At 46.2% G+C, this 24,199-nt stretch overlaps 1 protein-coding gene across 3 annotated transcripts in view; it reads left to right on the top strand.

Annotated features, from left to right (window-relative positions):
- LOC110515109 (fumarate hydratase, mitochondrial) overlaps positions 1-24,199 on the top strand; it is a 39,623-nt gene that overhangs the window by 9,306 nt on the left and 6,118 nt on the right. For 2 of the 3 annotated variants that reach the window (XM_036960021.1, XM_036960023.1), the window contains exons 6-7: positions 6,793-6,958; positions 7,428-7,631. In XM_036960021.1, the coding sequence (XP_036815916.1) occupies positions 6,793-6,958; positions 7,428-7,631 (370 nt within the window). Of the gene's footprint in view, positions 1-6; positions 34-6,792; positions 6,959-7,427; positions 7,632-24,199 lie in introns of all 3 variants that reach the window. The other variant, XM_036960022.1, reaches the window with a different exon arrangement.

The raw sequence follows: 24,199 nt of genomic DNA, 5'->3' as shown, positions 1-24,199 counted from the left end.
GTACAGGACGCTGTGCTGTTGTCTCTGGGACAGGTGCAGGACGCTGTGCTGTTGTCTCTGGGACAGGTGCAGGACGCTGTGCCGTTGTCTCTGGGACAGGAGCAGGACGCTGTGCCGTTGTCTCTGGGACAGGTACAGGACGCTGTGCTGTTGTCTCTGGGACAGGTACAGGACGCTGTGCCGTTGTCTCTGGGACAGGAGCAGGACGCTGTGCCGTTGTCTCTGGGACAGGTACAGGACGCTGTGCCGTTGTCTCTGGGACAGGTACAGGACGCTGTGCCGTTGTCTCTGGGACAGGAGCAGGACGCTGTGCCGTTGTCTCTGGGACAGGTACAGGACGCTGTGCTGTTGTCTCTGGGACAGGGGCAGGACGCTGTGCCGTTGTCTCTGGGACAGGAGCAGGACGCTGTGCCGTTGTCTCTGGGACAGGTACAGGACGCTGTGCCGTTGTCTCTGGGACAGGGGCAGGACGCTGTGCCGTTGTCTCTGGGACAGGAGCAGGACGCTGTGCCGTTGTCTCTGGGACAGGTACAGGACGCTGTGCCGTTGTCTCTGGGACAGGTACAGGACGCTGTGCCGTTGTCTCTGGGACAGGTACAGGACGCTGTGCCGTTGTCTCTGGGACAGGAGCAGGACGCTGTGCCGTTGTCTCTGGGACAGGTACAGGACGCTGTGCTCTTGTCTCTGGGACAGGTACAGGATGCTGTGCCGTTGTCTCTGGGACAGGGGCAGGACGCTGTGCTCTTGTCTCTGGGACAGGTACAGGACGCTGTGCTCTTGTCTCTGGGACAGGAGCAGGACGCTGTGCCGTTGTCTCTGGGACAGGTACAGGACGCTGTGCTCTTGTCTCTGGGACAGGTACAGGACGCTGTGCCGTTGTCTCTGGGACAGGTACAGGACGCTGTGCCGTTGTCTCTGGGACAGGAGCAGGATGCTGTGCCGTTGTCTCTGGGACAGGAGCAGGACGCTGTGCCGTTGTCTCTGGGACAGGTACAGGACGCTGTGCCGTTGTCTCTGGGACAGGAGCAGGACGCTGTGCCGTTGTCTCTGGGACAGGGGCAGGACGCTGTGCCGTTGTCTCTGGGACAGGAGCAGGACGCTGTGCCGTTGTCTCTGGGACAGGAGCAGGACACTGTGCCGTTGTCTCTGGGACAGGTACAGGACGCTGTGCTCTTGTCTCTGGGACAGGGGCAGGACGCTGTGCCGTTGTCTCTGGGACAGGAGCAGGACGCTGTGCCGTTGTCTCTGGGACAGGAGCAGGACACTGTGCCGTTGTCTCTGGGACAGGGGCAGGACGCTGTGCCGTTGTCTCTGGGACAGGAGCAGGACGCTGTGCCGTTGTCTCTGGGACAGGGGCAGGACGCTGTGCCGTTGTCTCTGGGACAGGGGCAGGACGCTGTGCCGTTGTCTCTGGGACAGGGGCAGGACGCTGTGCCGTTGTCTCTGGGACAGGGGCAGGACGCTGTGCCGTTGTCTCTGGGACAGGAGCAGGACGCTGTGCCGTTGTCTCTGGGACAGGGGCAGGACGCTGTGCCGTTGTCTCTGGGACAGGAGCAGGACGCTGTGCCGTTGTCTCTGGGACAGGGGCAGGACGCTGTGCCGTTGTCTCTGGGACAGGAGCAGGACGCTGTGCCGTTGTCTCTGGGACAGGGGCAGGACGCTGTGCCGTTGTCTCTGGGACAGGGGCAGGACGCTGTGCCGTTGTCTCTGGGACAGGGGCAGGACGCTGTGCCGTTGTCTCTGGGACAGGAGCAGGACGCTGTGCCGTTGTCTCTGGGACAGGGGCAGGACGCTGTGCCGTTGTCTCTGGGACAGGGGCAGGACGCTGTGCCGTTGTCTCTGGGACAGGAGCAGGACGCTGTGCCGTTGTCTCTGGGACAGGTACAGGACGCTGTGCCGTTGTCTCTGGGACAGGTACAGGACGCTGTGCCGTTGTCTCTGGGACAGGAGCAGGACGCTGTGCCGTTGTCTCTGGGACAGGAGCAGGACGCTGTGCCGTTGTCTCTGGGACAGGAGCAGGACGCTGTGCCGTTGTCTCTGGGACAGGGGCAGGACGCTGTGCCGTTGTCTCTGGGACAGGAGCAGGACGCTGTGCCGTTGTCTCTGGGACAGGAGCAGGACGCTGTGCCGTTGTCTCTGGGACAGGAGCAGGACGCTGTGCCGTTGTCTCTGGGACAGGAGCAGGACGCTGTGCCGTTGTCTCTGGGACAGGAGCAGGACGCTGTGCCGTTGTCTCTGGGACAGGTACAGGACGCTGTGCCGTTGTCTCTGGGACAGGAGCAGGATGCTGTGCCGTTGTCTCTGGGACAGGGGCAGGACGCTGTGCCGTTGTCTCTGGGACAGGAGCAGGACGCTGTGCCGTTGTCTCTGGGACAGGGGCAGGACGCTGTGCCGTTGTCTCTGGGACAGGGGCAGGACATAGACACACCTCATAAGGTGTTCATGTTGTAGGATGCTGTTTAAAGCTCCGTGCTGTTGTCTCGGGGGATTACTGAAGACAGCGTCTCTAATGATCATGATCACGTTGCTAATTGATTCATTCAGCTGTGGCCAGTGTCATGTCGTGATAATCTTTGTGCCCGTCTCTGTGATATGTTGTTGTCACGATACCAGTTTTAGAATCACGATACTCGACACCGTAAATGATAACATGGCAGAGAAAGAAGCGTTTCGCTCTCAGTCCCACTGTATTTAGTTTTACTGAACAAATGGCCACTGGATTGATGTAAATAATCATGATGCCATTCTGCCAGGTAGGCATGGGCTACTTTGTAGTAAACTTTTAATTGAGAAGGTTTTTGGGAAAGCCTTTCCAGCTACCAGCAGACGATTGTCATTAGCATTATCGCCTCATTAGCCTTTCCAACTACCAGAAGACGGTTGTCATTAGCATTATCGCCTCATTAGCCTTTCCAGATACCAGCAGACGGTTGTCATTAGCATTATCGCCTCATTAGCCTTTCCAGCTACCAGCAGACGGTTGTCATTAATTAGCATTATCGCCTCATTAGCCTTTCCAGACACCAGCAGACGGTTGTCATTAGCATTATCGCCTTTCCAGCTACCAGCAGACGGTTGTCATTAATTAGCATTATCGCCTCATTAGCCTTTCCAGACACCAGCAGACGGTTGTCATTAGCATTATCGCCTCATTAGCCTTTCCAGATACCAGAAGACGGTTGTCATTAGCATTATCGCCTCATTAGCCTTTCCAGATACCAGCAGACGGTTGTCATTAGCATTATCGCCTCATTAGCCTTTCCAGATACCAGCAGACGGTTGTCATTAGCATTATCGCCTCATTAGCCTTTCCAGCTACCAGCAGACGGTTGTCATTAATTAGCATTATCGCCTCATTAGCCTTTCCAGACACCAGCAGACGGTTGTCATTAGCATTATCGCCTCATTAGCCTTTCCAGATACCAGAAGACGGTTGTCATTAGCATTATCGCCTCATTAGCCTTTCCAGATACCAGCAGACGGTTGTCATTAGCATTATCGCCTCATTAGCCTTTCCAGATACCAGCAGACGGTTGTCATTAGCATTATCGCCTCATTAGCCTTTCCAGATACCAGCAGACGGTTGTCATTAGCATTATCGCCTCATTAGCCTTTCCAGCTACCAGCAGACGGTTGTCATTAGCATTATCGCCTCATTAGCCTTTCCAGATACCAGCAGACGGTTGTCATTAGCATTATCGCCTCATTAGCCTTTCCAGATACCAGCAGACGGTTGTCATTAGCATTATCGCCTCATTAGCCTTTCCAGATACCAGCAGACGGTTGTCATTAATTAGCATTATCGCCTCATTAGCCTTTCCAGACACCAGCAGACGGTTGTCATTAGCATTATCGCCTCATTAGCCTTTCCAGACACCAGCAGACGGTTGTCATTAGCATTAGCACACAGACGGGCATTCCCTTGCCGTTGTCTTCTGAGGAAGTTGCAGGGAATATGAAAAACTGTTGATGGTTTATGATAAACTTGGACAAATTTAATTCATTTCAAAGCATTTACTTTTTTTTCCAAACGTGACACTTTTTTGATAGAAGAAACGAAAGTTCCAAACATTTTGTACCGACCCGTTTTTCGTGTTGTATTGGAAAAGTGCAGATGTCTCGGTGTACTGTACGTGCAACACTAGTGTGGTAACATACTAGTCTGCTAGATATCAAACTGTCCTAATGAGCCATTTAAAATGTATTTCTACCAGTCGACCAACTGTCCTAATGAGCCATTTAAAATGTATTTCTACCAGTCGACCAACTGTCCTAATGAGCCATTTAAAATGTATTTCTACCAGTTAACCTACTGTCCTAATGAGCCATTTAAAATGTATTTCTACCAGTCGACCAACTGTCCTAATGAGCCATTTAAAATGTATTTCTACCAGTCGACCAACTGTCCTAATGAGCCATTTAAAATGTATTTCTACCAGTCGACCAACTGTCCTAATGAGCCATTTAAAATGTATTTCTACCAGTCGACCTACTGTCCCAATGAGCCATTTAAAATGTATTTCTACCAGTCGACCAACTGTCCCAATGAGCCATTTAAAATGTATTTCTACCAGTCGACCAACTGTCCCAATGAGCCATTTAAAATGTATTTCTACCAGTCGACCAACTGTCCTAATGAGCCATTTAAAATGTATTTCTACCAGTCGACCAACTGTCCTAATGAGCCATTTAAAATGTATTTCTACCAGTCGACCAACTGTCCTAATGAGCCATTTAAAATGTATTTCTACCAGTTAACCTACTGTCCTAATGAGCCATTTAAAATGTATTTCTACCAGTCGACCAACTGTCCTAATGAGCCATTTAAAATGTATTTCTACCAGTCGACCAACTGTCCTAATGAGCCATTTAAAATGTATTTCTACCAGTCGACCAACTGTCCCAATGAGCCATTTAAAATGTATTTCTACCAGTCGACCAACTGTCCTAATGAGCCATTTAAAATGTATTTCTACCAGTCGACCGACTGTCCTAATGAGCCATTTAAAATGTATTTCTACCAGTCGACCGACTGTCCTAATGAGCCATTTAAAATGTATTTCTACCAGTCGACCAACTGTCCTAATGAGCCATTTAAAATGTATTTCTACCAGTCGACTGTCCTAATGAGCCATTTAAAATGTATTTCTACCAGTCGATCAACTGTCCTAATGAGCCATTTAAAATGTATTTCTACCAGTCGACCAACTGTCCTAATGAGCCATTTAAAATGTATTTCTACCAGTCGACCAACTGTCCTAATGAGCCATTTAAAATGTATTTCTACCAGTCGACCAACTGTCCCAATGAGCCATTTAAAATGTATTTCTACCAGTCGACCAACTGTCCTAATGAGCCATTTAAAATGTATTTCTACCAGTCGACCAACTGTCCCAATGAGCCATTTAAAATGTATTTCTACCAGTTGACCAACTGTCCCAATGAGCCATTTAAAATGTATTTCTACCAGCCGACCAACTGTCCTAATGAGCCATTTAAAATGTATTTCTACCAGTCGACCAACTGTCCCAATGAGCCATTTAAAATGTATTTCTACCAGTCGACCAACTGTCCTAATGAGCCATTTAAAATGTATTTCTACCAGTCGACTGTCCTAATGAGCCATTTAAAATGTTTTCTACCAGTCGACCAACTGTCCTAATGAGCCATTTAAAATGTATTTCTACTAGTCGACCAACTGTCCCAATGAGCCATTTAAAATGTATTTCTACCAGTCGACCAACTGTCCTAATGAGCCATTTAAAATGTATTTCTACCAGTCGACTGTCCTAATGAGCCATTTAAAATGTATTTCTACCAGTCGACCAACTGTCCTAATGAGCCATTTAAAATGTATTTCTACCAGTCGACCAACTGTCCCAATGAGCCATTTAAAATGTATTTCTACCAGTCGACCAACTGTCCTAATGAGCCATTTAAAATGTATTTCTACCAGTCGACTGTCCTAATGAGCCATTTAAAATGTATTTCTACCAGTCGACCAACTGTCCTAATGAGCCATTTAAAATGTATTTCTACTAGTCGACCAACTGTCCTAATGAGCCATTTAAAATGTATTTCTACCAGTCGACCAACTGTCCTAATGAGCCATTTAAAATGTATTTCTACCAGTCGACCAACTGTCCCAATGAGCCATTTAAAATGTATTTCTACCAGCCGACCAACTGTCCTAATGAGCCATTTAAAATGTATTTCTACCAGTCGACCAACTGTCCCAATGAGCCATTTAAAATGTATTTCTACCAGTCGACCAACTGTCCTAATGAGCCATTTAAAATGTATTTCTACCAGTCGACCAACTGTCCTAATGAGCCATTTAAAATGTATTTCTACCAGTCGACCAACTGTCCTAATGAGCCATTTAAAATGTATTTCTACCAGTCGACCAACTGTCCTAATGAGCCATTTAAAATGTATTTCTACCAGTCGACTGTCCTAATGAGCCATTTAAAATGTATTTCTACCAGTCGACCAACTGTCCTAATGAGCCATTTAAAATGTATTTCTACCAGTCGACCAACTGTCCTAATGAGCCATTTAAAATGTATTTCTACCAGTCGACCAACTGTCCTAATGAGCCATTTAAAATGTATTTCTACCAGTCGACCAACTGTCCTAATGAGCCATTTAAAATGTATTTCTACCAGTCGTCCAACTGTCCTAATGAGCCATTTAAAATGTATTTCTACCAGTCGACCAACTGTCCTAATGAGCCATTTAAAATGTATTTCTACCAGCCGACCAACTGTCCTGTTTCTCTTGGTTTTACAGGAGTTCGGTGGGTATGTGCAGCAGGTAAAGTACAGTATAGAGCGAGTGAAGACGGCCATGCCCAGAATATATGAGCTGGCAGCAGGAGGTACTGCCGTGGGCACGGGCCTCAACACGCGCATCGGCTTCGCTGAGAAAGTAGCAGCTACTGTCGCCTCTCTCACAGGTACAGGAGGGTACACACACACACACACACATACATACAGTACATACACACACACACACACATGCATTTCATAATGGTTATCATAGTCATGTCTGGTCCACGTTTTCTCACTACTGGTGTCCCCCAGGGCTCTGCACTAGGTTCTCTTTAATGTCTCACTACTGGTGTCCCCCAGGGCTCTGCACTAGGTCCTCTTTAATGTCTCACTACTGGTGTCCCCCAGGGCTCTGTACTAGGTCCTCTTTAATGTCTCACTACTGGTGTCCCCCAGGGCTCTGCACTAGGTCCTCTCCTGTTTTCTCTGTACACCAAGTCACGTGGTTCTGTCAGAGGGTTTGCATTGTGGTGTTATGGCTACATTTTACCCTCCCAGCTGTTATCATAAGTCAGACATTATATACTCTGTCAACCTTGAATTGTTTCTGTTTTTATCAAAACCTGTCTACATGATGTCACATCCTGTCTCCAGGTCTGCCTTTCGTGACTGCTCCCAACAAATTTGAGGCTCTGGCGGCCCACGATGCTCTGGTGGAGCTGAGCGGCGCGTTGAACACGGTGGCCGTCAGTATGATGAAGATCGCCAATGATATCCGCTTCCTGGGGTCCGGGCCCCGCTCTGGCCTGGGAGAACTCTGTCTGCCTGAGAACGAGCCTGGTAGCAGCATCATGCCTGGTGAGTTTCCCTAGTCTGGTTTTCACCATTGTTGTCAAGCATAACACGATATAGTTCACTGTCAAATCAAATTTGATTGGTTACATACACGTGTTTAGCAGATGTTAATGCGAGTGTAGCGAAATGCTTGTTACATCAGAGCTACATGACCCCACCTAACTCCCAGCTGTCTGAACAGAGCTACATGACCCCACCTAACTCCCAGCTGTCTGAACAGAGCTACATGACCCCACCTAACTCCCAGCTGTTATAACAGAGCTACATGACCCCACCTAACTCCCAGCTGTCTGAACAGAGCTACATGACCCCACCTAACTCCCAGCTGTCTGAACAGAGCTACATGACCCCACCTAACTCCCAGCTGTTATAACAGAGCTACATGACCCCACCTAACTCCCAGCTGTCTGAACAGAGCTACATGACCCCACCTAACTCCCAGCTGTCTGAACAGAGCTACATGACCCCACCTAACTCTCAGCTGTTATAACAGAGCTACATGACCCCACCTAACTCCCAGCTGTCTGAACAGAGCTACATGACCCCACCTAACTCCCAGCTGTCTGAACAGAGCTACATGACCCCACCTAACTTCCAGCTGTCTGAACAGAGCTACATGACCCCACCTAACTCCCAGCTGTCTGAACAGAGCTACATGACCCCACCTAACTCCCAGCTGTCTGAACAGAGCTACATGACCCCACCTAACTCCCAGCTGTCTGAACAGAGCTACATGACCCCACCTAACTCCCAGCTGTCTGAACAGAGCTACATGACCCCACCTAACTCCCAGCTGTCTGAACAGAGCTACATGACCCCACCTAACTCCCAGCTGTCTGAACAGAGCTACATGACCCCACCTAACTCCCAGCTGTTATAACAGAGCTACATGACCCCACCTAACTCCCAGCTGTCTGAACAGAGCTACATGACCCCACCTAACTCCCAGCTGTCTGAACAGAGCTACATGACCCCACCTAACTCTCAGCTGTTATAACAGAGCTACATGACCCCACCTAACTCCCAGCTGTCTGAACAGAGCTACATGACCCCACCTAACTCCCAGCTGTCTGAACAGAGCTACATGACCCCACCTAACTCCCAGCTGTCTGAACAGAGCTACATGACCCCACCTAACTCCCAGCTGTCTGAACAGAGCTACATGACCCCACCTAACTCCCAGCTGTCTGAACAGAGCTACATGACCCCACCTAACTCCCAGCTGTCTGAACAGAGCTACATGACCCCACCTAACTCCCAGCTGTCTGAACAGAGCTACATGACCCCACCTAACTCCCAGCTGTTATAACAGAGCTACATGACCCCACCTAACTCCCAGCTGTCTGAACAGAGCTACATGACCCCACCTAACTCCCAGCTGTTATAACAGAGCTACATGACCCCACCTAACTCCCAGCTGTCTGAACAGAGCTACATGACCCCACCTAACTCCCAGCTGTTATAACAGAGCTACATGACCCCACCTAACTCCCAGCTGTTATAACAGAGCTACATGACCCCACCTAACTCCCAGCTGTTATAACAGAGCTACATGACCCCACCTAACTCCCAGCTGTTATAACAGAGCTACATGACCCCACCTAACTCCCAGCTGTTATAACAGAGCTACATGACCCCACCTAACTCCCAGCTGTTATAACAGAGCTACATGACCCCACCTAACTCCCAGCTGTTATAACAGAGCTACATGACCCCACCTAACTCCAAGCTGTCTGAACAGAGCTACATGACCCCACCTAACTCCCAGCTGTCTGAACAGAGCTACATGACCCCACCTAACTCCCAGCTGTCTGAACAGAGCTACATGACCCCACCTAACTCCCAGCTGTTATAACAGAGCTACATGACCCCACCTAACTCCCAGCTGTCTGAACAGAGCTACATGACCCCACCTAACTCCCAGCTGTCTGAACAGAGCTACATGACCCCACCTAACTCCCAGCTGTTATAACAGAGCTACATGACCCCACCTAACTCCCAGCTGTCTGAACAGAGCTACATGACCCCACCTAACTCCCAGCTGTTATAACAGAGCTACATGACCCCACCTAACTCCCAGCTGTTATAACAGAGCTACATGACCCCACCTAACTCCCAGCTGTTATAACAGAGCTACATGACCCCACCTAACTCCCAGCTGTTATAACAGAGCTACATGACCCCACCTAACTCCCAGCTGTCTGAACAGAGCTACATGACCCCACCTAACTCCCAGCTGTCTGAACAGAGCTACATGACCCCACCTAACTCCCAGCTGTCTGAACAGAGCTACATGACCCCACCTAACTCCCAGCTGTTATAACAGAGCTACATGACCCCACCTAACTCCCAGCTGTCTGAACAGAGCTACATGACCCCACCTAACTCCCAGCTGTCTGAACAGAGCTACATGACCCCACCTAACTCCCAGCTGTTATAACAGAGCTACATGACCCCACCTAACTCCCAGCTGTCTGAACAGAGCTACATGACCCCACCTAACTCCCAGCTGTTATAACAGAGCTACATGACCCCACCTAACTCCCAGCTGTTATAACAGAGCTACATGACCCCACCTAACTCCCAGCTGTTATAACAGAGCTACATGACCCCACCTAACTCCCAGCTGTTATAACAGAGCTACATGACCCCACCTAACTCCCAGCTGTTATAACAGAGCTACATGACCCCACCTAACTCCCAGCTGTCTGAACAGAGCTACATGACCCCACCTAACTCCCAGCTGTTATAACAGAGCTACATGACCCCACCTAACTCCCAGCTGTTATAACAGAGCTACATGACCCCACCTAACTCCCAGCTGTTATAACAGAGCTACATGACCCCACCTAACTCCCAGCTGTTATAACAGAGCTACATGACCCCACCTAACTCCCAGCTGTTATAACAGAGCTACATGACCCCACCTAACTCCCAGCTGTCTGAACAGAGCTACATGACCCCACCTAACTCCCAGCTGTTATAACAGAGCTACATGACCCCACCTAACTCCCAGCTGTCTGAACAGAGCTACATGACCCCACCTAACTCCCAGCTGTTATAACAGAGCTACATGACCCCACCTAACTCCCAGCTGTTATAACAGAGCTACATGACCCCACCTAACTCCCAGCTGTTATAACAGAGCTACATGACCCCACCTAACTCCCAGCTGTCTGAACAGAGCTACATGACCCCACCTAACTCCCAGCTGTTATAACGAGCTACATGACCCCACCTAACTCCCAGCTGTCTGAACAGAGCTACATGACCCCACCTAACTCCCAGCTGTCTGAACAGAGCTACATGACCCCACCTAACTCCCAGCTGTTATAACAGAGCTACATGACCCCCCTAACTCCCAGCTGTTATAACAGAGCTACATGACCCCACCTAACTCCCAGCTGTTATAACAGAGCTACATGACCCCACCTAACTCCCAGCTGTTATAACAGAGCTACATGACCCCACCTAACTCCCAGCTGTTATAACAGAGCTACATGACCCCACCTAACTCCCAGCTGTTATAACAGAGCTACATGACCCCACCTAACTCCCAGCTGTCTGAACAGAGCTACATGACCCCACCTAACTCCCAGCTGTTATAACAGAGCTACATGACCCCACCTAACTCCCAGCTGTCTGAACAGAGCTACATGACCCCACCTAACTCCCAGCTGTTATAACAGAGCGACATGACCCCACCTAACTCCCAGCTGTTATAACAGAGCTACATGACCCCACCTAACTCCCAGCTGTTATAACAGAGCTACATGACCCCACCTAACTCCCAGCTGTCTGAACAGAGCTACATGACCCCACCTAACTCCCAGCTGTTATAACGAGCTACATGACCCCACCTAACTCCCAGCTGTCTGAACAGAGCTACATGACCCCACCTAACTCCCAGCTGTCTGAACAGAGCTACATGACCCCACCTAACTCCCAGCTGTTATAACAGAGCTACATGACCCCACCTAACTCCCAGCTGTCTGAACAGAGCTACATGACCCCACCTAACTCCCAGCTGTCTGAACAGAGCTACATGACCCCACCTAACTCCCAGCTGTTATAACAGAGCTACATGACCCCACCTAACTCCCAGCTGTCTGAACAGAGCTACATGACCCCACCTAACTCCCAGCTGTTATAACAGAGCTACATGACCCCACCTAACTCCCAGCTGTCTGAACAGAGCTACATGACCCCACCTAACTCCCAGCTGTTATAACAGAGCTACATGACCCCACCTAACTCCCAGCTGTTATAACAGAGCTACATGACCCCACCTAACTCCCAGCTGTTATAACAGAGCTACATGACCCCACCTAACTCCCAGCTGTTATAACAGAGCTACATGACCCCACCTAACTCCCAGCTGTTATAACAGAGCTACATGACCCCACCTAACTCCCAGCTGTTATAACAGAGCTACATGACCCCACCTAACTCCCAGCTGTTATAACAGAGCTACATGACCCCACCTAACTCCCAGCTGTCTGAACAGAGCTACATGACCCCACCTAACTCCCAGCTGTCTGAACAGAGCTACATGACCCCACCTAACTCCCAGCTGTCTGAACAGAGCTACATGACCCCACCTAACTCCCAGCTGTTATAACAGAGCTACATGACCCCACCTAACTCCCAGCTGTCTGAACAGAGCTACATGACCCCACCTAACTCCCAGCTGTTATAACAGAGCTACATGACCCCACCTAACTCCCAGCTGTTATAACAGAGCTACATGACCCCACCTAACTCCCAGCTGTTATAACAGACCTAAATGACCCCACCTAACTCCCAGCTGTTATAACAGAGCTACATGACCCCACCTAACTCCCAGCTGTTATAACAGAGCTACATGACCCCACCTAACTCCCAGCTGTTATAACAGAGCTACATGACCCCACCTAACTCCCAGCTGTTATAACAGAGCTACATGACCCCACCTAACTCCCAGCTGTTATAACAGAGCTACATGACCCCACCTAACTCCCAGCTGTCTGAACAGAGCTACATGACCCCACCTAACTCCCAGCTGTCTGAACAGAGCTACATGACCCCACCTAACTCCCAGCTGTCTGAACAGAGCTACATGACCCCACCTAACTCCCAGCTGTTATAACAGAGCTACATGACCCCACCTAACTCCCAGCTGTCTGAACAGAGCTACATGACCCCACCTAACTCCCAGCTGTCTGAACAGAGCTACATGACCCCACCTAACTCCCAGCTGTTATAACAGAGCTACATGACCCCACCTAACTCCCAGCTGTCTGAACAGAGCTACATGACCCCACCTAACTCCCAGCTGTTATAACAGAGCTACATGACCCCACCTAACTCCCAGCTGTTATAACAGAGCTACATGACCCCACCTAACTCCCAGCTGTTATAACAGAGCTACATGACCCCACCTAACTCCCAGCTGTTATAACAGAGCTACATGACCCCACCTAACTCCCAGCTGTCTGAACAGAGCTACATGACCCCACCTAACTCCCAGCTGTTATAACAGAGCTACATGACCCCACCTAACTCCCAGCTGTTATAACAGAGCTACATGACCCCACCTAACTCCCAGCTGTTATAACAGAGCTACATGACCCCACCTAACTCCCAGCTGTTATAACAGAGCTACATGACCCCACCTAACTCCCAGCTGTTATAACAGAGCTACATGACCCCACCTAACTCCCAGCTGTCTGAACAGAGCTACATGACCCCACCTAACTCCCAGCTGTTATAACAGAGCTACATGACCCCACCTAACTCCCAGCTGTCTGAACAGAGCTACATGACCCCACCTAACTCCCAGCTGTTATAACAGAGCTACATGACCCCACCTAACTCCCAGCTGTTATAACAGAGCTACATGACCCCACCTAACTCCCAGCTGTTATAACAGAGCTACATGACCCCACCTAACTCCCAGCTGTCTGAACAGAGCTACATGACCCCACCTAACTCCCAGCTGTTATAACGAGCTACATGACCCCACCTAACTCCCAGCTGTCTGAACAGAGCTACATGACCCCACCTAACTCCCAGCTGTCTGAACAGAGCTACATGACCCCACCTAACTCCCAGCTGTTATAACAGAGCTACATGACCCCCCTAACTCCCAGCTGTTATAACAGAGCTACATGACCCCACCTAACTCCCAGCTGTTATAACAGAGCTACATGACCCCACCTAACTCCCAGCTGTTATAACAGAGCTACATGACCCCACCTAACTCCCAGCTGTTATAACAGAGCTACATGACCCCACCTAACTCCCAGCTGTTATAACAGGGTTATAACTCCAGGGTGGGTCTGGTTTCAAGATGTATTTTTGGCCTTTACTTCCCCCTCTTGACCTCTACTTCAGCAGGAGATGTTATAAATACTATCTAGCTACCCGCAACCTGTCTTTAGTCAGACAGCCTCTCTAGCTACCCGCAACCTGTCTTTAGTCAGACAGCCTCTCTAGCTACCCACAACCTGTCTTTAGTCAGACTACCTCTCTAGCTACCCACAACCTGTCTTTAGTCAGACTACCTCTCTAGCTACCCGCAACCTGTCTTTAGTCAGACAGCCTCTCTAGCTACCCACAACCTGTCTTTATCCTACGCTGATGGACTGATTACAGAACAGTTTCTACTAAAGGCCTTGGCATGACATGAAGGGATCCTACGCTGATGGACTGATTACAGAACAGTTTCCTCAGAAGGCCTTGACATGACATGAAGGGATCGTGCTGATGGACTGATTACAGAACAGTTTCCTCTGAAGGCCTTGACATTTAGGAGAGCCTTGTTAACCACTATGGGGTTTTAACCACTATGGGGTTTTAACCACTATGGGGTTTTAATCACTATGGGGTTTTAACCACTATGGGGTTTTAACCACTATGGGGTTTTAACCATGGGGTTTTAACCATGGGGTTTTAACCATGGGGTTTTAACCACTATGGGGGTTTAACCATGGGGTTTTAACCATGGGGTTTTAACCACTATGGGGTTTTAACCACTATGGGGTTTAACCACTATGGGGTTTTAACCATGGGGTTTTAACCACTATGGGGTTTTAACCACTATGGGGTTTTAACCACTATGGGGTTTTAACCACTATGGGGTTTTAACCACTATGGGGTTTTAACCACTATGGGGTTTTAACCATGGGGTTTTAACCATGGGGTTTTAACCACTATGGGGTTTAACCACTATGGGGTTTTAACCACTATGGGGTTTAACCACTATGGGGTTTTAACCACTATGGGGTTTAACCACTATGGGGTTTTAACCACTATGGAGTTTTAACCACTATGGGGTTTAACCACTATGGGGTTTTAACCATGGGGTTTTAACCACTATGGGGTTTTAACCACTATGGGGTTTTAACCACTATGGGGTTTTAACCACTATGGGGTTTTAACCACTATGGGGTTTTAACCATGGGGTTTTAACCACTATGGGGTTTTAACCACTATGGGGTTTTAACCACTATGGGGTTTTAACCACTATGGGGTTTTAACCACTATGGAGTTTTAACCACTATGGGGTTTTAACCACTATGGGGTTTTAACCACTATGGGGTTTTAACCACTATGGGGTTTTAACCACTATGGGGTTTTAACCACTATGGGGTTTTAACCACTATGGGGTTTTAACCACTATGGGGTTTTAACCACTATGGGGTTTTAACCATGGGGTTTTAACCACTATGGGGTTTTAACCATGGGGTTTTAACCACTATGGGGTTTTAACCACTATGGAGTTTTAACCACTATGGAGTTTTAACCATGGGGTTTTAACCACTATGGGGTTTTAACCATGGGGTTTTAACCACTATGGGGTTTTAACCACTATGGGGTTTTAACCACTATGGAGTTTTAACCACTATGGAGTTTTAACCATGGGGTTTTAACCACTATGGGGTATTAACCATGGGGTTTTAACCACTATGGGGTTTTAACCACTGTGGGGTTTTAACCACTATGGAGTTTTAACCACTATGGGGTTTTAACCACTATGGAGTTTTAACCATGGGGTTTTAACCACTATGGGGTATTAACCATGGGGTTTTAACCACTATGGGGTTTTAACCACTATGGAGTTTTAACCACTATGGGGTTTTACCACTATGGGGTATTAACCATGGGGTTTTAACCACTATGGGGTTTTAACCATGGGGTTTTAACCACTATGGGGTTTTAACCACTATGGGGTTTTAACCACTATGGGGTTTTAACCACTATGGGGTATTAACCACTATGGGGTATTAACCATGGGGTTTTAACCACTATGGGGTTTTAACCATGGGGTTTTAACCACTATGGGGTTTTAACCACTATGGGGTTTTAACCACTATGGGGTTTTAACCACTATGGGGGTTTAACCACTATGGAGTTTTAACCACTATGGAGTTTTAACCACTATGGGGTTTTAACCACTATGGGGTTTTAACCACTATGGGGTATTAACCACTATGGGGTATTAACCACTATGGGGTTTTAACCACTATGGGGTTTTAACCACTATGGGGTTTTAACCATGGGGTTTTAACCACTATGGGGTTTTAACCACTATGGGGTTTTAACCACTATGGAGTTTTAACCACTATGGGGTTTTAACCACTATGGGGTTTTAACCACTATGGGGTTTTAACCACTATGGAGTTTTAACCACTATGGGGTTTTAACCACTGTGGGGTTTTAACCACTATGGGGGTTTAACCACTATGGGGTTTTAACCACTATGGAGTTTTAACCATGGGGTTTTAACCACTATGGGGTATTAACCATGGGGTTTTAACCACTATGGGGTTTTAACCACTGTGGGGTTTTAACCACTATGGAGTTTTAACCATGGGGTTTTAACCATGGGGTATTAACCATGGGGTTTTAACCACTATGGGGTTTTAACCACTATGGAGTTTTAACCACTATGGGGTTTTAACCACTATGGGGTTTTAACCATGGGGTTTTAACCACTATGGGGTTTTAACCACTATGGGGTTTTAACCACTATGGGGTTTTAACCACTATGCGGTTTTAACCACTATGGGGTTTTAACCACTATGGGGTTTTAACCACTATGGGGTTTTAACCACTATGGGGTTTTAACCATGGGGTTTTAACCACTATGGGGTTTTAACCACTATGGGGTTTTAACCACTATGGGGTTTTAACCACTATGCGGTTTTAACCACTATGGGGTTTTAACCACTGTGGGGTTTTAACCACTATGGAGTTTTAACCATGGGGTTTTAACCATGGGGTATTAACCATGGGGTTTTAACCACTATGGGGTTTTAACCACTATGGAGTTTTAACCACTATGGGGTTTTAACCACTATGGGGTTTTAACCACTATGGGGTTTTAACCATGGGGTTTTAACCACTATGGGGTTTTAACCACTATGGGGTTTTAACCACTATGGGGTTTTAACCACTATGCGGTTTTAACCACTATGGGGTTTTAACCACTATGGGGTTTTAACCACTATGGGGTTTTAACCACTATGGGGTTTTAACCATGGGGTTTTAACCACTATGGGGTTTTAACCACTATGGGGTTTTAACCACTATGGGGTTTTAACCATGGGGTTTTAACCACTATGGGGTTTTAACCATGGGGTTTTAACCACTATGGGGTTTTAACCATGGGGTTTTAACCATGGGGTTTTAACCATGGGGTTTTAACCATGGGGTTTTAACCACTATGGGGTTTTAACCACTATGGGGTTTTAACCACTATGGGGTTTAACCACTATGGGGTTTTAACCATGGGGTTTTAACCACTATGGGGTTTTAACCATGGGGTTTTAACCATGGGATTTTAACCATGGGGTTTTAACCACTATGGGGTTTTAACCACTATGGGGTTTTAACCACTATGGGGTTTTAACCACTATGGGGTTTTAACCACTATGGGGTTTTAACCACTATGGGGTTTTAACCACTATGGGGTTTTAACCACTATGGGGTTTTAACCACTATGGGGTTTTAACCACTATGGGGTTTAACCATGGGGTTTTAACCACTATGGGGTTTAACCATGGGGTTTTAACCACTATGGGGTTTTAACCACTATGGGGTTTTAACCACTATGGGGTTTTAACCACTATGGGGTTTTAACCACTATGGGGTATTAACCATGGGGTTTTAACCACTATGGGGTATTAACCATGGGGTTTTAACCACTATGGGGTATTAACCATGGGGTTTTAACCACTATGGGGTATTAACCATGGGGTTTTAACCACTATGGGGTTTTAACCACTATGGAGTTTTAACCATGGGGTTTTAACCATGGGGTTTTAACCATGGGGTTTTAACCATGGGGTTTTAACCACTATGGAGTTTTAACCATGGGGTTTTAACCACTATGGGGTATTAACCATGGGGTTTTAACCACTATGGGGTTTTAACCACTATGGAGTTTTAACCACTATGGAGTTTTAACCACTATGGGGTTTTAACCACTATGGGGTTTTAACCACTATGGGGTTTTAACCACTATGGGGTTTTAACCACTATGGGGTTTTAACCACTATGGAGTTTTAACCACTATGGGGTTTTAACCACTGTGGGGTTTTAACCACTATGGGGTTTTAACCACTATGGGGTTTTAACCACTATGGAGTTTTAACCACTATGGGGTATTAACCACTATGGGGTATTAACCACTATGGGGTTTTAACCACTATGGAGTTTTAACCACTATGGGGTTTTAACCACTGTGGGGTTTTAACCACTATGGGGTTTTAACCACTGTGGGGTTTTAACCACTATGGGGTTTTAACCACTATGGAGTTTTAACCACTATGGAGTTTTAACCACTATGGGGTATTAACCACTATGGGGTTTTAACCATGGGGTTTTAACCATGGGGTTTTAACCATGGGGTTTTAACCACTATGGGGTTTTAACCACTATGGGGTTTTAACCACTATGGGGTTTTAACCACTATGGAGTTTTAACCATGGGGTTTTAACCACTATGGGGTTTTAACCATGGGGTTTTAACCATGGGGTTTTAACCACTATGGGGTTTTAACCACTATGGGGTTTTAACCACTATGGGGTTTTAACCACTATGGAGTTTTAACCATGGGGTTTTAACCACTATGGAGTTTTAACCATGGGGTTTTAACCACTATGGGGTTTTAACCATGGGGTTTTAACCACTATGGGGTTTTAACCACTATGGGGTTTTAACCACTATGGGGTTTTAACCACTGTGGGGTTTTAACCACTATGGAGTTTTAACCACTATGGGGTTTTAACCACTATGGAGTTTTAACCATGGGGTTTTAACCACTATGGGGTATTAACCATGGGGTTTTAACCACTATGGGGTTTTAACCACTATGGAGTTTTAACCACTATGGGGTTTTAACCACTATGGGGTTTTAACCACTATGGGGTTTTAACCACTATGGGGTTTTAACCATGGGGTTTTAACCACTATGGGGTTTTAACCACTATGGGGTTTTAACCACTATGCGGTTTTAACCACTATGGGGTTTTAACCACTATGGGGTTTTAACCACTATGGGGTTTTAACCACTATGGGGTTTTAACCATGGGGTTTTAACCACTATGGGGTTTTAACCACTATGGGGTTTTAACCACTATGGGGTTTTAACCATGGGGTTTTAACCACTATGGGGTTTTAACCATGGGGTTTTAACCACTATGGGGTTTTAACCATGGGGTTTTAACCATGGGGTTTTAACCACTATGGGGTTTTAACCACTATGGGGTTTAACCACTATGGGGTTTTAACCATGGGATTTTAACCATGGGGTTTTAACCACTATGGGGTTTTAACCACTATGGGGTTTTAACCATGGGGTTTTAACCACTATGGGGTTTTAACCACTATGGGGTTTTAACCACTATGGGGTTTTAACCACTATGGGGTTTTAACCACTATGGGGTTTTAACCACTATGGGGTTTCAACCACTATGGGGTTTAACCATGGGGTTTTAACCACTATGGGGTTTAACCATGGGGTTTTAACCACTATGGGGTTTTAACCACTATGGGGTTTTAACCACTATGGGGTTTTAACCACTATGGGGTTTTAACCACTATGGGGTTTTAACCATGGGGTTTTAACCACTATGGGGTTTTAACCACTATGGGGTTTTAACCACTATGGGGTTTTAACCACTATGGGGTTTTAACCACTATGGGGTTTTAACCACTATGGGGTATTAACCATGGGGTTTTAACCACTATGGGGTATTAACCATGGGGTTTTAACCACGGGGTTAACCACTATGGGGTTTTAACCATGGGGTTTTAACCACTATGGGGTATTAACCATGGGGTTTTAACCACTATGGGGTATTAACCATGGGGTTTTAACCACGGGGTTTTAACCACTATGGGGTTTTAATAATGGGGTTTTAACCACTATGGGGTATTAACCATGGGGTTTTAACCACTATGGGGTATTAACCATGGGGTTTTAACCACTATGGGGTTTTAACCACTATGGGGTTTTAACCGTGGGGTTTTAACCACTATGGGGTATTAACCATGGGGTTTTAACCACTATGGGGTATTAACCATGGGGTTTTAACCACTATGGGGTTTTAACCACTATGGGGTTTTAACCACTATGGGGTTTTAACCACTATGGGGTTTTAACCACTATGGGGTTTTAACCATGGGGTTTTAACCATGGGGTTTTAACCACTATGGGGTTTTAACCACTATGGGGTTTTAACCACTATGGGGTTTTAACCATGGGGTTTTAACCACTATGGGGTTTTAACCACTATGGGGTTTTAACCACTATGGGGTTTTAACCATGGGGTTTTAACCACTATGGGGTTTTAACCATGGGGTTTTAACCACTATGGGGTTTTAACCACTATGGGGTTTTAACCATGGGGTTTTAACCATGGGGTTTTAACCATGGGGTTTTAACCACTATGGGGTTTTAACCACTATGGGGTTTAACCACTATGGGGTTTTAACCATGGGATTTTAACCATGGGGTTTTAACCACTATGGGGTTTTAACCACTATGGGGTTTTAACCACTATGGGGTTTTAACCATGGGGTTTTAACCATGGGGTTTTAACCACTATGGGGTTTTAACCACTATGGGGTTTTAACCACTATGGGGTTTTAACCACTATGGGGTTTTAACCACTATGGGGTTTTAACCACTATGGGGTTTTAACCACTATGGGGTTTAACCACTATGGGGTTTTAACCATGGGATTTTAACCATGGGGTTTTAACCACTATGGGGTTTTAACCACTATGGGGTTTTAACCACTATGGGGTTTTAACCATGGGGTTTTAACCATGGGGTTTTAACCACTATGGGGTTTTAACCACTATGGGGTTTTAACCACTATGGGGTTTTAACCACTATGGGGTTTTAACCACTATGGGGTTTTAACCACTATGGGGTTTTAACCACTATGGGGTTTTAACCACTATGGGGTTTTAACCACTATGGGGTTTTAACCACTATGGGGTTTTAACCACTATGGGGTTTAACCATGGGGTTTTAACCACTATGGGGTTTTAACCACTATGGGGTTTTAACCACTATGGGGTTTTAACCACTATGGAGTTTTAACCACTATGGGGTATTAACCACTATGGGGTTTTAACCATGGGGTTTTAACCACTATGGGGTTTTAACCACTATGGGGTATTAACCATGGGGTTTTAACCACTATGGGGTATTAACCATGGGGTTTTAACCACTATGGGGTATTAACCATGGGGTTTTAACCACTATGGGGTATTAACCATGGGGTTTTAACCACTATGGGGTTTTAACCACTATGGGGTTTTAACCACTATGGGGTTTTAACCACTATGGAGTTTTAACCATGGGGTTTTAACCACTATGGGGTATTAACCATGGGGTTTTAACCACTATGGGGTTTTAACCACTATGGAGTTTTAACCACTATGGAGTTTTAACCACTATGGGGTTTTAACCATGGGGTTTTAACCACTATGGGGTTTTAACCACTATGGGGTTTTAACAACTATGGGGTTTTAACCACTATGGGGTTTTAACCACTATGGGGTTTTAACCACTATGGGGTTTTAACCACTGTGGGGTTTTAACCACTGTGGGGTTTTAACCACTATGGGGGTTTAACCACTATGGAGTTTTAACCACTATGGAGTTTTAACCACTATGGGGTATTAACCACTATGGGGTTTTAACCATGGGGTTTTAACCATGGGGTTTTAACCACTATGGGGTTTTAACCACTATGGAGTTTTAACCACTATGGGGGTTTAACCACTATGGGGTTTTAACCACTATGGAGTTTTAACCATGGGGTTTTAACCACTATGGAGTTTTAACCATGGGGTTTTAACCACTATGGGGTTTTAACCACTATGGGGTTTTAACCACTATGGGGTTTTAACCACTATGGGGTTTTAACCACTATGGGGTTTTAACCACTATGGGGGTTTAACCACTATGGGGTTTTAACCACTATGGGGTTTTAACCACTATGGGGGTTTAACCACTATGGGGTTTTAACCACTGTGGGGTTTTAACCACTATGGAGTTTTAACCACTATGGGGTTTTAACCACTATGGGGTTTTAACCACTATGGGGTTTTAACCATGGGGTTTTAACCACTATGGGGTTTTAACCACTATGGGGTTTTAACCACTATGGAGTTTTAACCACTATGGGGTTTTAACCACTATGGGGTTTTAACCACTATGGAGTTTTAACCACTATGGGGGTTTAACCATGGGGTTTTAACCACTATGGGGTTTTAACCACTATGGGGTTTTAACCACTATGGGGTTTTAACCACTATGGGGTTTTAACCACTATGCGGTTTTAACCACTATGGGGTTTTAACCACTATGGGGTTTTAACCACTATGGGGTTTTAACCATGGGGTTTTAACCACTATGGGGTTTTAACCACTATGGGGTTTTAACCACTATGGGGTTTTAACCATGGGGTTTTAACCACTATGGGGTTTTAACCATGGGGTTTTAACCACTATGGGGTTTTAACCATGGGGTTTTAACCATGGGGTTTTAACCACTATGGGGTTTAACCACTATGGGGTTTTAACCATGGGATTTTAACCATGGGGTTTTAACCACTATGGGGTTTTAACCACTATGGGGTTTTAACCATGGGGTTTTAACCACTATGGGGTTTTAACCACTATGGGGTTTTAACCACTATGGGGTTTTAACCACTATGGGGTATTAACCATGGGGTTTTAACCACTATGGGGTATTAACCATGGGGTTTTAACCACGGGGTTAACCACTATGGGGTTTTAACCATGGGGTTTTAACCACTATGGGGTATTAACCATGGGGTTTTAACCACTATGGGGTTTTAACCACTATGGGGTTTTAACCATGGGGTTTTAACCACTATGGGGTTTTAACCATGGGGTTTTAACCACTATGGGGTTTTAACCACTATGGGGTTTTAACCATGGGGTTTTAACCATGGGGTTTTAACCACTATGGGGTTTTAACCACTATGGGGTTTTAACCACTATGGGGTTTTAACCACTATGAGGTTTTAACCATGGGGTTTTAACCACTATGGGGTTTTAACCATGGGGTTTTAACCACTATGGGGTTTTAACCACTATGGGGTTTTAACCACAATGGGGTTTTAACCATGGGGTTTTAACCACTATGGGGTTTTAACCATGGGGTTTTAACCATGGGGTTTTAACCACTATGGGGTTTTAACCACTATGGGGTTTTAACCACTATGGGGTTTTAATCACTATGGAGTTTTAACCACTATGGGGTTTTAACCACTATGGGGTATTAACCACTATGGGGTTTTAACCACTATGGGGTTTTAACCACTATGGAGTTTTAACCATGGGGTTTTAACCATGGGGTTTTAACCACTATGGGGTTTAACCACTATGGGTTTAACCACTATGGGGTTTTAACCATGGGGTTTCAACCATGGGGTTTTAACCATGGGGTTTTAACCACTATGGGGTTTTAACCACTATGGGGTTTTAACCACTATGGGGTTTTAACCATGGGGTTTTAACCACTATGGGGTTTTAACCACTATGGGGTTTTAACCACTATGGGGTTTAACCACTATGGGGTTTTAACCACTATGGGGTTTTAACCACTATGGGGTTTTAACCACTATGGAGTTTTAACCACTATGGAGTTTTAACCACTATGGGGTTTAACCATGGGGTTTTAACCACTATGGGGTTTAACCATGGGGTTTTAACCACTATGGGGTTTAACCATGGGGTTTTAACCACTATGGGGTTTAACCATGGGATTTTAACCACTATGGAGTTTTAACCACTATGGGGTTTTAACCACTATGGGGTTTTAACCACTATGGGGTTTTAACCACTATGGGGTTTTAACCACTATGGGGTTTTAACCACTATGGAGTTTTAACCACTATGGGGTTTTAACCACTATGGGGTTTTAACCATGGGGTTTTAACCACTATGGGGTTTTAACCACTATGGGGTTTTAACCACTATGGGGTTTTAACCACTATGGGGTTTTAACCACTATGGGGTTTTAACCACTATGGGGT

This window comes from Oncorhynchus mykiss, chromosome 23 (genome assembly GCF_013265735.2).
Source record: "Oncorhynchus mykiss isolate Arlee chromosome 23, USDA_OmykA_1.1, whole genome shotgun sequence".
Taxonomy (NCBI): domain Eukaryota; kingdom Metazoa; phylum Chordata; class Actinopteri; order Salmoniformes; family Salmonidae; genus Oncorhynchus; species Oncorhynchus mykiss.
This window is presented reverse-complemented; position numbering and strand designations above follow the sequence as displayed.